Raw genomic sequence first — 13,631 nt, 5'->3', positions numbered from 1 at the left:
GTGTGTTCGACGCGCTCGAAAATATCTGTGCGCATCGCAGTCGACGCCGACGCCGCGTCGCGGCGTCGCGCGCGCGACGCGGCGTCGCGCGAGGATGGCGCGCACGAAGTGCACGACCCGGGATCACCGAGAGTGGCGCGCGCACCGCTCGGGGCCGATGGACGTCGCGGTGTACGTCTTCCGGGGCGGTTGGTCCACCGTCGCGCCGCGGACGAGACGGAGGGCGCGGATGCGGGTCATTTACGTCACGCGGGAGGAACTGTCGACGCTCGAACGGGCGCCGACGTCGTTGCGCGATCTGTACGAGTACGAGAGCCGGGTGCGGGATGTCGAAGCGGGCGACGCGTCCGCGGCGTCCGCGGCGAGCGTTCCCGAGGGGCTCCCGACGCTCGCGGCGAACTTCACCGAGGCGGAGCTGAGGAAATACCAGCAGGCGTGCGCGAAGCTGAAATCTGCCTCGAAGTACCGGAGGTTCCGCACGGCGCTGAGCATCGGGGAGACGAACGCGAAGAAGGCGTTGGGTTTCGTGCACCTCGTCGCCGACGCGAAGCGCGCCGAGGTTGAAAAGGACGCGTATTTAACAGTCGCGCGGTTCATCGCCACGGCCAAGCACGAGGTGCGATCCTCCAAAGATTTCACCGGGGAGCTACCGGACGTCCCGGAGGAGACGCGCGGTCGAATCATGAAGCTCATCGACGAGTGCGGCTTCACGGGGAGCCTCAGGAGCGCCTTTGAGTTGGATTTCGTCCGCGCGAAGCTTTGCATCGTCGGCGCAAAGGGACAAAAACTGTATATAAACGTGCTGCGCAGAGAGGATAGGACGGATGCGGTGTTTTGTCCATCCTTCGCCGTCGCGAAGGCTTTCGCCAAGCTCGTCGGCCTGGACGCGTTGGCTCGCGACCACGCGAGGCGGAAAGGCGACGAGCGTCGCGACCGCTTTCACCCGCCGACGGAGCCCGATATATATCGTCCCATGGATCGCCGTCCAAGGATCTCGCACCATCTCGCGCTCTTTCCGTACGTACAGGAGCTCATTCACGGCTACTACGTCGCCTACCTGGCGGATATCGACGCGCGCTGGCGCGGCCGCGTCGGCGCCGAGGCCACGATGTGGGTCCCGACCGACGCGACGGCGCCGAAGCGAAACCGCGAGTGAACTCAAAAAATACCTCCGCGCGCCCCCATCGCCGTCGCGCTCGCGTCTTCGCGCGCCGCGCGCGCCGTCGCGTCGCCGTCCCGCCGTGACCATCTCTCGCACACTGTTCGCCCACACACGGACGCGGTGCGATCGCACGCACACTGTTCGCCCACACGCCTCGGTCTGCGGCGGCGCGATCGATCGCGGCGGCGCCGTCCCCGCGATCGCGCGCGCGGCACACGACGACGCACGGCATGGACGGCGCGCACAGATTATACGTCGGGAACATCCCCTGGAGCACCACCGACGACGAGCTCCGCGCCCTGTTCGCGGAGTGCGACGGCGTCACCCGAGTGGAGATCCCGACGGGACGCCAAGGCCGATCGCGAGGGTACGGTCTCGTCGAGTTCGCGAGCGAACGCGAGGCGCGTGACGCGGTGAGCAAGGTGGACGGCGTCCCCATGGGTGATCGAACGATCACCGTGCGCGAGGATAAGGCGCCGACGAAGAGCGCGGGTGGATCGAAGAAGATGTCCGCGTCGACGCTGGGCGACGCCCCGGCTGGGGGCGACGGCTGCCGATGCTACTTTGGAAACTTGGCGTGGGAAACGTCCGAGGAGACGTTGACGGGACACGCGGCGACTTTTGGCTTGAACGTTCTTCAGTGCGAGGTCGCGAGACAAAGCGGTGGCCGATCGAAGGGTTGGGCGCTCGTTGATTTCGCCACGCCGGAGGAGGCGCAAAACGCGATCGAGCAAATGCACAACTCTGAGATTCAAGGTCGATCCATCATCGTTCGCGTCGAGCGACCGGGCGCGGGACAAAAGAGCGCTCGCGTTGAGACGCGACCGGAGAACTCGAGCGGTTTGCAAATCGTCGTTCGCAACCTGCCGTGGACGACCACGAGCGAAGATCTCCGACAAGTGTTCCAGCAAGTCGGCAACGTCGTCAACGCCGTCGCGGTGTGCCACGCCGACACCGGTCGATCCAAGGGCTGGGGTACGGTTTTGTTCGAGACTCGCGAACAAGCGCAAGCGGCGATCCAAGGCTTCAACGGCGTCGAGCTCGAGCACCGACCGATGCAAATCAAGCTCGACCGCTACGACTAAGCGTCGCACGAATAACGTCAAGTTTTTTGGAAAGACATAATACACAGAGCAAGAAGAAAATTACGTACGGCCAGATATGGGCAGCGTGTTATGGAGATTAAGGGGAGGAAGATGACTTGAGAGGAGAGTGAGCAAAAAGCAGCAAACGCGAGGGGCGAGCGCGTCGAGAGACGCGCTCCGCTCGCGATGGCGCGGATGGGTCACCGCCAATTATGTCAGCGAATCGTCTGTTTCACGGGCTAGTGCTTCACGAGCTTTTGAATTCTACGTATCACTGAATTAACAATAACATCGTTCTTCCCCTTCGACGGTTAATACCTACTACGACTTCGATCGCGGCGCGATTTTTTCAAAGACCTCTCGTCTCGCTCGTTGCGGCCGTCGCGCTCCTCCCTGCGTAGCCGCTCCTTCTCTTGTTCACGACGAAACACCTTGGCGATGAACTTCACGAAGAGCTTCTTCGCCTCTTCCTTGGGCGCCTCTTTCCACGCTTTGTCGTGCCTGTACAGTTTTTCAGCCTTCTCCCACGTGGTGTTGCCAAAGAGCTCGCGCGCCTTGTACCCTTCCCGGAGCAAGTCCTCGAAATCGTCGAGCTTTTGATCGATCTCGTCCTCGATCTCATCGATGACATCCTCGTAGAGCTCCCGTGGACGACTGCCGTCGATGTTTTCGCACGCGTTCGTGTACCTCTGGTCGTTTTCGATGCGAGGGACGAAGGATTTCCAAGGCATCCTGGGCTCGATGACTCCGTCGGATTTCGCCTCATTCAGGAGCTCGACGAAAGCCTCCCTTCGCTTGCGCTCCGACCTCGCCGTGGCCGCGCGCTCAGCCTCGACCTTTGCCTCCTCTTTGACTTGTAACTCACGAAGTAGCTTCTCGAACACCTCCAGGCGTTCGACCGGCTCGCACGATGTGTATCGCTCGTCGTGCTGGACGACGCCTCGAATTTTTCGCCACAGCGACTCCGCCGTCGCGCCGGCCTCCAACAAGCACTCCTTGAACGACTGCGCGCGGTTCGTCTTGCTCCGCTCGCGCTCACGCTGCTCTCGAATACGTAAATCGCGGGTAAAATCCTCGAATATGTCCGCCCGCTCGCGTGCGTCTGTGATCGCTCGCCACCTCGGATCGTCCCGAAGCGCCTCCTCAATCGGCCCGTCTCTCGTCAGCCTCGAGCTCGATGTCAACCCCAAACGCTCCCTCCGCTCCTCCAAAAGCGTTCGAAGCGCCTCTCGCGCCTTCTTCTCCGCTATTCTGCGCGCCTCGCGCTCCATCTTCGCTCGCGCCTGCTGATACTCGTTCAGACACTGCTTCTTCTCGCCCGTCGATCCGAGCGCACCGAAACGCGCATCCGCCTTGCAGCGATTCACCACCTCCTCCCACTTCGTCGACCCACGAACGCCGTGATCGGCGAGCATCTTCTTGAAAGCCTCCTTCGCCTCCTCCACCGACGCGTACGTCGGTCGCACGATCGTCAACGATTCCTCGTCCGTCCGTCCCGGTTCGCTCTTCGCCCCGCGCTCGCCGCCTCCGCTCGCCTTCTTCTGTTCCGCCCTTCGCACCGCCTCTCTCACCTCCACGATCGCCCTCGGAACCTCCCACGTGGTCTCTCCCGTCCCTTGGTGCGCCCAGTACTCCCTTCCCGGCTTTCCATCGCTCTCCGCGGGCGTTTCGAACCGCCGCCACCGCGTCGACGCCTCCGCGCGCTCCATCACGCTCATCATCTCCTCCGGCTTCTCGTACGTCGATCGCTTCGTCACGGGGTCGTAGTAATACGTCCGTCCGTCCGGCGCGCGGTGCGTCTCCCACGACGTCGACGTCGGACGCGTCGTCGACGACGGATGCGATGGATTCTTCGACATCGACGCATTTTCCGTCGCTCCCGCGCCGCTCGCGCCCCCATCGACGCCCGACGTCATCCAGTGCGGCAGCGTGGACGCGCGTCCGCGTCCAACGCCGGACATCCACCCGCGGCGCGCGCGCGCGGGTGCGCGCGAGGCGATGAGTGGCGTGGACTTTCACGTACAGGTTTCCATGTAGATTACAACTCGACCCCTCCCCGCGCCCCGACGACGTCCGACGTCGCCTCGACGCGCTCGAGCGATGGACGCGATCCCGCGCGCGCTAGTCCGAGCCCTCGGCGTCGTCCTCGTCGTCCCGCGCGTCGTCGTCATCGCGATCCTTCGCATCGTCGTTCCCCATCGCCGCGGCGATGGTCGCCATCGCGCGCGATTTACTCTCCACCAGCGCCCGCTCGACGCCCTCCGGACCGTCGGATGGCTGGACGACGATCTCGTCCACCGTCTCGACGCCGTCGATGACGACGCGCGAGCGAACCGAGCGAGACATGGCGCGGTGTCGTGTGCCGATGACGTGATGGAACGGCCACAACGCGACGCTCGAGCGACGCCCCGATGCGCCCCGACGCGCTGGCGCGCCCGCTCGACGAAGAACCGCGAGGGGGCGACCGGGTGGGGTCGGGAAGCGCGCGGACCGTGCTCGTGGGGCCGTCGAGGAGTGGGAAAACCACGCTGTTGCTCCGAGCGTGTCTTCGGTTTTGCGTGGAGAATCCAACGAAACGGGCGCTGTTCATCGCTCGGAGGAGTGATTGCGATCGCGCGCGCGTGAGTCTGAGCGCGAGGGAGCTCGATGGCGCGCCGGCGGACGCGCTGGAGCGGGTGGGGATGCGGTACGTCGAGAGCGACGAAGACGTCCGGGCGCTCGCGTGTTTCCGGCACTGCGCCGCGGCGAGCGAGCGACCGAGCATGTACGCCGTGGACGATCTCGGGAAGATCGTGGGCGGCGGGAGCGATAGGGTACGGAGGGAGATCGCGTACGCGCGAACGCTGGCGGCGTTACACGAGTGCGCGAGGGATGAGACGACTGGGGAGACGCTGGAGGTTGTGGTGAGCGAGCGGGTGGACGACGACACCGGAGGGGCGCCCATGCGGTACGTCTACGCGAAGTGGTTCGGCGAGGTGATGCAGATACACGATGTGGGCGATGAGACGTACGATCTCGTCGCGGCGAGCGATGGGGAGACGGTGAGGTACTCGACAAAGAGCGGAGGCGACTAGGACGATACGGGTTCGCGAGCGTCCATCGTTCGATCGATCGGTGTATGCGCTGTGTACGATGTGCTATGTTTGTTGTAACAATGATGTGTGATTCGAGTGCGCGATCTTTGTCGCGGGCTAGGATACTATGTGCTAGGGAGTTTCTGTTCAGCGTATTTCTCACGCCGTGGTCTCGATGTGCACGGCCGCGCGCTTCGGCTTCCCGCCCTTACCGGTTTGTTTGTGATAGCTACTGCTCCATGGACCACCATCTCTGGCGTAGTAGTCCATCGGGTACGGGGTGTTTTCCTCCCCGGGAGCGACTCCCGGAAGCAGCCACCACGGCTCGACGTTGTCGAGCGTCACCTCCGCCTCGTACGGCGTCAGGACCGGGCGGTCGAATTCTTCCCCCCAATCGATCGATAGACGCGGGCAAGCGATCTGAACGAACGCGTCCACGCCCTTAATGGACGCCATCTTCGCCGGATTCATCTCGCTGATCAAGAAGACGACATACTCGCGACCCTTGACGCGCATGAGCGACATCAAGTGCTCCAAAATGGCTGGATTTCCTTGCCTACCGAGCGTTCCGAGGACGATGCCGAACGATCTCGCGCTCTTGGCGCGCTCAACCATGCTTCGGCGGACCTGACGCATCTCCTTGTGCGCGTACTCTTCGCGAGTCAACACGCGTTGATACGGGTCGTATCTGTACGCGGGAATGGTAGGATTGGCAATCATGATCGCCTCGAGATGGAATCGCCCGTCGGCGACGAACACGATCGCGTCCCTATCCTTCGCGTCCTCGATCACGGGCGCCGTACATCCCAAGACTTCTCCCGGGGACAAAGGCTTGGCCTGCGGTACGGCGAGCGACGGATACTTCTCCACCAGCGCCGTCCTCGTCTCCTGAATTGCGCTCGCGAACTGAATCGTCCCCGCCAATATCAACTTGGACCCGTGTTTGAAATTCTTCTCCACGCACGCGCACAGGTGGCCGACGTCGAACGAAATATCGACGAAGACGTATAAACATTTCATTCGCGTCACGTCCACCGGGACCAAACACGAGTGTCCGTAGTGCACCAAAAAATCGCACCCCAGGCTCTCAGCCGTGTAATCGTCCACGCAGCACGCACCGTAGGTCACATCACCCAATATCACCACGTCTTTCACGTTCGCAAACGTCTGAAAGATGTCCGCCAGCGTCGTCGCGTACAGCAACAGACCCTCCGGGAACTGCAGCGCCACCGTCCGCGCGTTCGCCCGCCGCAAGCGCCACACCGTCTTCTTCACCTCGAAATCGTAGTTCTCCGGTAACACGCGCATCGCGGACGTCAACGCCGGGTCGTTCGCGATCTCATCGGGGATCTGCGAGAGGTGCGTGTCGTCAGTCGGGCGTTTGAGAGAAATTCCTGCGGCGCGAACGGCGCGTCCCGGTCGCTCGGTTCGATCGAGGGGCGACGGCGCACCTGATTGCGCACGAAACGGCGAACGGAGGACGCGGTCGAGGCGGCGCGCGCGTCGAGCGCGGACGCGGACTCGGACGGGCGGTCCATGGGGAGAGACGGCGAGTGCGGCGCGGAGACGGAGCGAACGTCGATGCGTGAGCGACACGGCGAAGCTCTACGGTCGCGACGCGAGCGATCTCGCGCGCTCTAAGAGTTGGTCTAAGCTAATGGGGATCCACGCACCGTCTACGGAGGCGCGGATGGACTCGCGAGCGGCGTCGACGACGACGCTCACGCCGCCGAATGAGTACACGGTGAGACCGTCGTGCCGACGGCCCGAGACGTTTGGAATGAACTCGAGATCGTGCGCGTTGGCGAATTCTTCGATCATTTCCTTGAGAGTGGCGGTTTCTTCCTCGGAGGGTCGCGGCGGCGCACGCTTCTCCGCCGCGGGTTGCGGCGCGGCGACGCTCGGCTTGACCACGCCCTCGCCCGCGGCGGCTTGGTTCATCATGTTGAGCGCGACGTTCAGCTGCACGCGTACGCGCTCGTGGGAGAGAAGCTCCTCCGAAAAGCTGGATTTCCACCCAATGTACCACTGCGCGACTTCGTCCAAATTCGCACCGCCCGCGGTGAGCCACTTGTGAAGCGCCGCGTGCCATTTCGGAAAGAAGTGCTGCTCGAGCAGCGTCATGAATGCGCTCGAGCCGAGCACGCTTTCCCACTTCAGCACGCACGTGAGCGGATCGAGAGATTGGTTCGATGGATTGATCTGAAGCACGGCCAACTTGTCTTCGAGCTTTGGCGTGATGCAGCGTCGCATGAGTGACGACCAATCCTTCGCTTCAAACACTCGCCGCCATGGCTTCAAGAGAGTCAACGCGCTCTCGTCGCTCGCATCCCAATCCGTGAGTGCCACGCTGAACTTTTGTCGAATCGTAGGATAAACATCCTTGAGATTCTTGTGCAAGTGGGGCAACCATGGGAGGAACCATGAATGAAGTGCAATGCGCTCCTTTGTTGGCTCCCATTCAGCGACGCGACGCAGGAGTCTGGGTAACACCAGCGAATGCGTGATCTCGCGAATGAGCGCCTTGGGCATGGTGGAGGACCAAGCTTCTATGAAGTCAAGCACTTCCGAAGCTTTCGTTGGATCCCAATTTGAAGATATGAACGGACGAAGCCTCGAGAGCATTGGCTCTCGAAGCAAATTCTCGTACGAGTCGTCCTCGAACACGCCTCTGTACTCATCCGGGACCAGATCTGGAGCGAGCAAGGCTCGCCATGGCTTTAATTCGTTCAAGCCACGAGTTGGCTCCGTCGCAGGATCCCACGAGGCGTACATGGATCGTACCCACGGTGCCGCGTGAGCGAGAGCGAGACGATGCAGCCTGTGCCCGTGGTACTCCTTTGGGAATTTCTTGACGACCTCTGTCCACGCCTTCGTGAGAGCGTCAAAGTCCTCGCCCGATTTACACGCCTTCTCGAGTTCGTCGCATCTTTGGACAAGTTCGAGAGCACTCCTCGTCTGCTTGGCCAGTGCATCGTGAGCCTCGGCTTGCTTGGACAATCGAACCTTTTCCCGTCGTAAAATCTCGAGCGTGTCCTTCTCGGTTCGTATTTTTCCATCGAGCTTGGTGATATCGCTCTCCGCGAGATCAACAACGAGCTTGAGATTGTGCTGCAGCTCAGGGAGCATCATCTCCACCTCTCCCGAGCGAAGCACTCGCGCCTTGTGCAATTCTTTTGCGTTCACCACCTGCGCGTGCGTGCCTCGCATGTCTATAATGTCGAGCGTCGCCCCCCGAGTCGCGGACGAATCGTTCGCCTTCTGGTCCTCTTCCGCTAACATTTCCTCTGCGGTCTTATATTCGCGCTTTTGGCGGCGTAAATTATGTCGCTTCTTCCACATCGACTGTTCTCTCGCGCGCTTGGCCTCGTCCCGCGCCCTGGCGGTTTCGCCGAGGTCCATCTCTTCATCGCTCTCAGCTTCTTCTACGCCCTTCGGCGCCGTTTTCGTCGGATCGTTGACGTTTTCCTTGAAATTGTTAAATCCCATGCCCATGTTCTTCGGTCGAAGCTGCGTCTCCAACGCGCGCGAGATCCCGCTCGCGCCTTTCCCCAAGCCTTCCCCCTTTTTGTAACCCATCTTCTCTAACAGCTTCATCCCGATCCCCTTCGTGTGCTTCTCGAACGAACCGACGTCATCGGCTTGCTTCCCACGTTGACCTCCGTCTCGACGCGCGCTCGTCCCCGCGAACACGTCCCCCCTCTCCGTATTCCTCGCCCGAGCCGCCTTTGCATCCGCCTCGCGCTTCGCCGCCGCCTTCGCGCGCGCCTCCGCCGCCGTCTTCGCCCGCTCCGCCGCCCCGGCGACTAACCTACGATTTCCCAAAAACATCACCGTCAGTCGTCCACGAACGCCTCCAATCGACGCCTTTATCTCCGCGCGCGCGTCGCGCGTCGCGCGTCCCGTCTCCCACCTCTGTCCGAACGTCGACGGCAACAAATCATCCTCGCTCTCGCTCTCCCCCTCCACCCCACCGCTCACGCTCGTTCCATCGCTCTCGTCGTCGTCTTTCGCCTCGGCGTCCGTCATCGTCTTCCCTCGAGCGAACCCGCCGAATCCGAGCCCGCCGCCGCCATCCGTCCCGCGTCCCGCCGCCGCCGCGCCCTCTCTCGCCGCCGTCGCCCTCGCCCCCCCCTTCGAGCCGACTTCCCGAACGAACGTCATCCGCGCACCCATCCCGACCCCTCTCACGCCGCTCGATCGACGCCCGTCGTCGTCGTCGTCGTCGTCGCGAGCGTCACCGTCCGTTCGCGTCGTTTTGAAATCATCCAAAAACGACCCGTACACCGCCGCGTCTCGTCGCGCCCGCTTCGCCGCGCGCGCGCGCGCCTCGCGATCCGACCCCGAGGACGTGGACGACGTCGCCGACGCCGAGGACGCCATCGCGCGCGATGCCGCGCGCGGACGCGCGCGAATGCGTCGGCGTCGGTGGGCGCGACCGGTGGTTTTGTCCTCGAAAGGTGCGTCGTCCCTTTCGATCATCCGATCGACCCTCGCGCGTGGGTCGATGACCGACACCGTGCACCGACACACACCTAAACCCTACACCTAAACCCTACACACCGACTCGGGATTTCCATCGCGTCGCCGTCGATCGTCCCTCCGTCGCCCGTCGCGGTCGCGCGCACACGCCCGCGCGCGCACGTCGAGCGCGCGCGACGACGGCGGCCCGGACGCGCGCGCGCGGTCGATCGCGCGCGCGCGCGGTGGGAAGAGACGGGAATCATGATGACGACGACGACGCGATCGCGCGCGACGCCGCGACGCGCGACGCGCGGGACGCGCGTGCGCGCGCGCGCGGCGATGCGCCCGTACACCGTCCGTAAGGGTGACACCGTGGAGTCGATCGCGTCGAAGCGATCGATGAAAGCGACGGACGTGCGACGATTGAACACGTCGCTCGCGGGGGGGGGCGAACCCGAGGCGGGGTCGACGATTTTACTCCCGTCGATGAATCTGAGCGCGCGGGATCGAGAGATCATCGATGGGATCAAAGGCGTGAACGCGCCTCGCGTGTACCCGGTGCGGGCGGGGGAGAGCCTGGAGGATATCATCGGAAGTCGGAAGATCGCGCGGGCGGACGTGGAGCGGTTGAACCCGAAACTCGGCGCGTTGAAACCCGGGATGAAACTGTTGCTCCCGCCGGGAAAGTACACCGTTCGCGAGCGGGAGATGCTTCAGGGGTGTGGGATCTTACCCGCGGATAGCGTGAATCCGTTGCAGTACTTGTGGACGCCGGTGGCGAGGAACTTTTTAGGCGGCGCCGTCGCGCTCGGGGCGTACGCGATGTATTTCGCCGCGTGTCGTCGGTACCAAAACCACGGAACCAAGCTCTGGGGGAACGATCTCCCGGAGATCTCCCAAGATTAGCTCGCGAGTTGTCATTTGCGTCATCTCTCACGTCCCACGTCCACGGCGTCGATCGCGTCCGTCGCTCGCCGCGCGCGCGGTCGCCGCCCATTCGTCCCGCCGCGCCGCTCGAGCTCGAGGTGGCGGCTGGTGGATTTCACCCGTCCCGCATTTCCCGCCGCCCGAGCCCCCGTCGCGCGGCCCGGTGCGAACGCGCGCGCGCGATGGCCACCGTGGACGCGAGCTCGCTCAGGCTCCGCGAGCTGAACGGGATCAAAGTCTACGAAGTCTCCAGCGCGCGCGCCGCCCCGGAGTGGGCCAAGCTGGAAAAGAGCAAGAGAAAATTACGAAAGCGAGAGGACTACCAGCGACGGATCGAGCTGGTGCAAGATTTGAGCTTCACCGCGTCGAGTTCGAGGGTGAAGACGTCGCCGGATGGACAGTTTTTGATCGTCAGTGGGTTGCACCCGCCGCAGGTGAAGTGCTACGACGTCTCGCAATTGAGCATGAAGTGGTGCCGGCACATGGACGCGGAGATTGTTGATTTCTGTTGCCTGAGCGATGATTACTCGAAATTGGCGTTTATTTGTGCCGATAGATCAATCAGGTTTCACGCCAAGTTTGGGAATTACTACAACACGCGAACGCCCAAGCAAGGGCGGGACGTGTGTTACTCGGAGAACACGGCGGATTTGTGCGTGGTGGGGAGCTCGAGCGAGGTGTGGAGGTTGAATCTCGAGCAAGGGCGGTTTTTGCAGCCGTTGGAGAGTAAGTGCGATGAGTTGAACGTGTGTGGGATATCGCCCACGCACGGCTTGTTCGCCGCGGGGAGTGGGGACGGTGAGGTGGAGTGTTTCGATTTGCGGGCGCGGAAATCGTGCGCGGCGATTCGATGCGTCGATAGGGACGATGAGGGCGGCGTGACGGCGCTCCGGTTCGATCCGAACGGATTACAGATGGCGGTCGGCACCGAAGGCGGTTACGTCAGGCTGTTCGACCTGCGAAGCTCTAGGCCGTTGCGCGTGAAGGATCACATGAACGGGTTTCCAATCGTCGACTTGAAGTATCACACCACCGTGGACGGCGTTCGAAGACTCGTCTCCACCGATAAGAAGATTGTGAAGATTTGGGAAGAGAAGACGGGCGAACCGTACACTTCGATCGAACCCGGATACGAAATCAACGACCTTTGCTTGTGGGACAAGACGGGGCTGATGATGATGGCGCAGGACCACACGCAGTTGAGCGTCTTCTTCACCCCATCCCTCGGCGCCGCGCCCAAGTGGTGCTCTTTCCTCGAAAACCTCACGGAGGAGATGGAAGAACGGACCCAGGAGAATCTATACGACGACTACAGGTTCATCACCAGGGAGGAGTTGGAAAAGCTCCACTTGTCGCACTTGATTGGGACAAAGATGCTCCGGGCGTACATGCACGGTTTCTTCATGGACAACCGTCTGTACGGCAAGGCCAAGGCGATCGCCGAACCGTTCTCGTACGACGACTTCAAAAAGAAGAAAATCAAGGAAAAGCTCGAAGAGGAGCGACAAAGCAGAATCACGATCAAGAAGAAAGCTCCGAAGGTCAATGCAGTGCTCGCCGCACGCTTGGGGGCAGAGGCCGAGGCGGGCGACGGGGCAGAGGAGTTGGTCGACGAGGATGGCGACGAGGTCGCCGGCGAGGCTCCGGGTGGAAACTTGCTCGAAGACGATCGTTTCGCGGCCATGTTCAAGGATTCGGCGTACGAAATCAATGAGGACGATGAGACTTTCAAGATGCTTCACCCGAACGCGCCGAAGATGTCGAAGAATGCGCGCAAGGAGATGCTTGAAGACCACTTCGAACTGGTCGACGACGATGACGACGACGACATCGAAGAGGATAAAGAACCAAAAATGTACGCCGCAAAGGATGAATTCCACGCCAACGCGTTCAAGGACGGTCGCGTCACGAAGGCTGACTTACCGTTGAAGGAACGCGCCAAGATGGAGAAGGCGAGGGAGACGACGAAGAGAGCGCGCGTGACTGGAAATCGCGAGGCCTTCTTCGACGCAAGCGCACCCAAGAGTCAATCCATGAAACGCCTGGGTAAGGCACGCAGCGCCGACGAGTACGGTGAAGACGAAGGTCTCGCCGCGGAGGGCGCATGGAAGGAGCAACTCTCCGGACACTCGCGAGGCTCTCGCAGAGGCATGGACGGCGTGCTTGGTAAGATGGACAAGATGAACAAGGGAGGGCCGCCCAGGCGCGGTGGCAAAGGGAAGAAATGATAGACGTAGTACAAGTTAACATATACATAGCTTACGTAGACTTACAAGTTAATGCCCCTCGATCGCGCGAGACGCTGCAAGATTTCAATCTTGCGCTTGAGCTCTTCGGGAGTCTCCGCCTTTTTGCTCTGCTCAGGACGCTCTTGCCGCATGATTTGCGCGAGCGCGTGTGCGCTCGCGCTCGTCGTCGACGTACCGGTGTTCGAATACGTCTGCACGCTCGGGTTCGCGGCCGGAGACGCCGATTTTGGCTTGATGGTGACTTGACCGAAAGCGGCGGCTCGTTCCTTGACGTTGGACGGAGATGTCGTATACTCTACTTCCGCCTCGGCGCGTCGCTGGACCTGAGGTTGCGGAGTAGGCGCATCATGACGCACCGACGCGTACTGTTGCACCGATTGCGGAGCGGGCGGTGCGTACTGCTGCGCCGGTGGCTGCTGGTGTTGCTGGTACGACGGATGTTGGGGCGGCTGCTGTGGCGCGTATTGCTGCTGCTGCTGCGGTTGCTGCGGCACGTATTGCTGCTGCTGCTGCGGTTGCGGCGCATATTGATACTGTGGTGGCGGTTGCTGCGGCACGTACTGATACTGCTGCTGCGGTTGCTGCGGCGCATATTGATGCTGCTGCGGTGGTTGCTGCGGCGCATATTGATGCTTTGGTGGCGGTTGCTGCGGCGCGTATTGATGCTGTG

General features: G+C 62.1%; 10 protein-coding genes across 10 annotated transcripts; 5 read left to right on the top strand and 5 right to left on the bottom strand.

Annotated features, from left to right (window-relative positions):
• Positions 1-94: 94 nt before the first annotated feature.
• Positions 95-1,156, top strand: OT_ostta15g00810 (unnamed product; the record flags this gene model as incomplete). The annotated part of the gene is made up of 1 exon (XM_022982361.1): positions 95-1,156. One exon carries the CDS (start codon positions 95-97, stop codon positions 1,154-1,156), a length of 1,062 nt encoding a protein of 353 aa, XP_022841120.1.
• A 236-nt stretch (positions 1,157-1,392) lies between these two features.
• On the top strand, positions 1,393-2,247 carry OT_ostta15g00800 (Nucleotide-binding, alpha-beta plait; the record flags this gene model as incomplete). The annotated part of the gene is made up of 1 exon (XM_022982359.1): positions 1,393-2,247. The coding sequence occupies one exon, from the start codon at positions 1,393-1,395 to the stop codon at positions 2,245-2,247; it is 855 nt and encodes a 284-aa protein (XP_022841119.1).
• A 311-nt stretch (positions 2,248-2,558) lies between these two features.
• On the bottom strand, positions 2,559-4,106 carry OT_ostta15g00790 (Pre-mRNA-processing protein PRP40; the record flags this gene model as incomplete). Its single annotated transcript, XM_022982358.1, has 1 exon — positions 2,559-4,106. The coding sequence occupies one exon, from the start codon at positions 4,104-4,106 to the stop codon at positions 2,559-2,561; it is 1,548 nt and encodes a 515-aa protein (XP_022841118.1).
• Positions 4,107-4,368: 262 nt separating this feature from the next.
• OT_ostta15g00780 (unnamed product) lies at positions 4,369-4,593 on the bottom strand (the record flags this gene model as incomplete). Its single annotated transcript, XM_022982357.1, has 1 exon — positions 4,369-4,593. The coding sequence occupies one exon, from the start codon at positions 4,591-4,593 to the stop codon at positions 4,369-4,371; it is 225 nt and encodes a 74-aa protein (XP_022841117.1).
• A 65-nt stretch (positions 4,594-4,658) lies between these two features.
• Positions 4,659-5,321, top strand: OT_ostta15g00770 (P-loop containing nucleoside triphosphate hydrolase; the record flags this gene model as incomplete). Its single annotated transcript, XM_003083173.1, has 1 exon — positions 4,659-5,321. One exon carries the CDS (start codon positions 4,659-4,661, stop codon positions 5,319-5,321), a length of 663 nt encoding a protein of 220 aa, XP_003083221.1.
• Positions 5,322-5,480: 159 nt separating this feature from the next.
• Positions 5,481-6,859, bottom strand: OT_ostta15g00765 (Diphthamide synthesis, DPH1/DPH2; the record flags this gene model as incomplete). The annotated part of the gene is made up of 2 exons (XM_022982356.1): positions 5,481-6,671; positions 6,773-6,859. 2 exons carry the CDS (start codon positions 6,857-6,859, stop codon positions 5,481-5,483), a joined length of 1,278 nt encoding a protein of 425 aa, XP_022841116.1.
• Positions 6,860-6,926: 67 nt separating this feature from the next.
• On the bottom strand, positions 6,927-9,704 carry OT_ostta15g00760 (Diphthamide synthesis, eukaryotic DPH1/archaeal DPH2; the record flags this gene model as incomplete). Its single annotated transcript, XM_022982355.1, has 2 exons — positions 6,927-9,132; positions 9,235-9,704. The coding sequence occupies 2 exons, from the start codon at positions 9,702-9,704 to the stop codon at positions 6,927-6,929; spliced, it is 2,676 nt and encodes an 891-aa protein (XP_022841115.1).
• Positions 9,705-10,124: 420 nt separating this feature from the next.
• Positions 10,125-10,691, top strand: OT_ostta15g00750 (Peptidoglycan-binding Lysin subgroup; the record flags this gene model as incomplete). The annotated part of the gene is made up of 1 exon (XM_003083171.1): positions 10,125-10,691. One exon carries the CDS (start codon positions 10,125-10,127, stop codon positions 10,689-10,691), a length of 567 nt encoding a protein of 188 aa, XP_003083219.1.
• A 203-nt stretch (positions 10,692-10,894) lies between these two features.
• Positions 10,895-12,940, top strand: OT_ostta15g00740 (WD40 repeat; the record flags this gene model as incomplete). The annotated part of the gene is made up of 1 exon (XM_022982354.1): positions 10,895-12,940. The coding sequence occupies one exon, from the start codon at positions 10,895-10,897 to the stop codon at positions 12,938-12,940; it is 2,046 nt and encodes a 681-aa protein (XP_022841114.1).
• Positions 12,941-12,981: 41 nt separating this feature from the next.
• Positions 12,982-13,631, bottom strand: OT_ostta15g00730 (unnamed product; the record flags this gene model as incomplete). The annotated part of the gene is made up of 1 exon (XM_022982353.1): positions 12,982-13,631. A coding segment is annotated over one exon (650 nt), but the record flags the coding sequence as incomplete, so codon positions are not given.

Source organism: Ostreococcus tauri (assembly GCF_000214015.3).
Source record: "Ostreococcus tauri WGS project CAID00000000 data, contig chromosome 15, whole genome shotgun sequence".
Taxonomy (NCBI): domain Eukaryota; kingdom Viridiplantae; phylum Chlorophyta; class Mamiellophyceae; order Mamiellales; family Bathycoccaceae; genus Ostreococcus; species Ostreococcus tauri.
The sequence above is the reverse complement of the archived record's forward strand: the minus strand, read 5'-3'. Positions and strand labels throughout refer to the sequence as shown.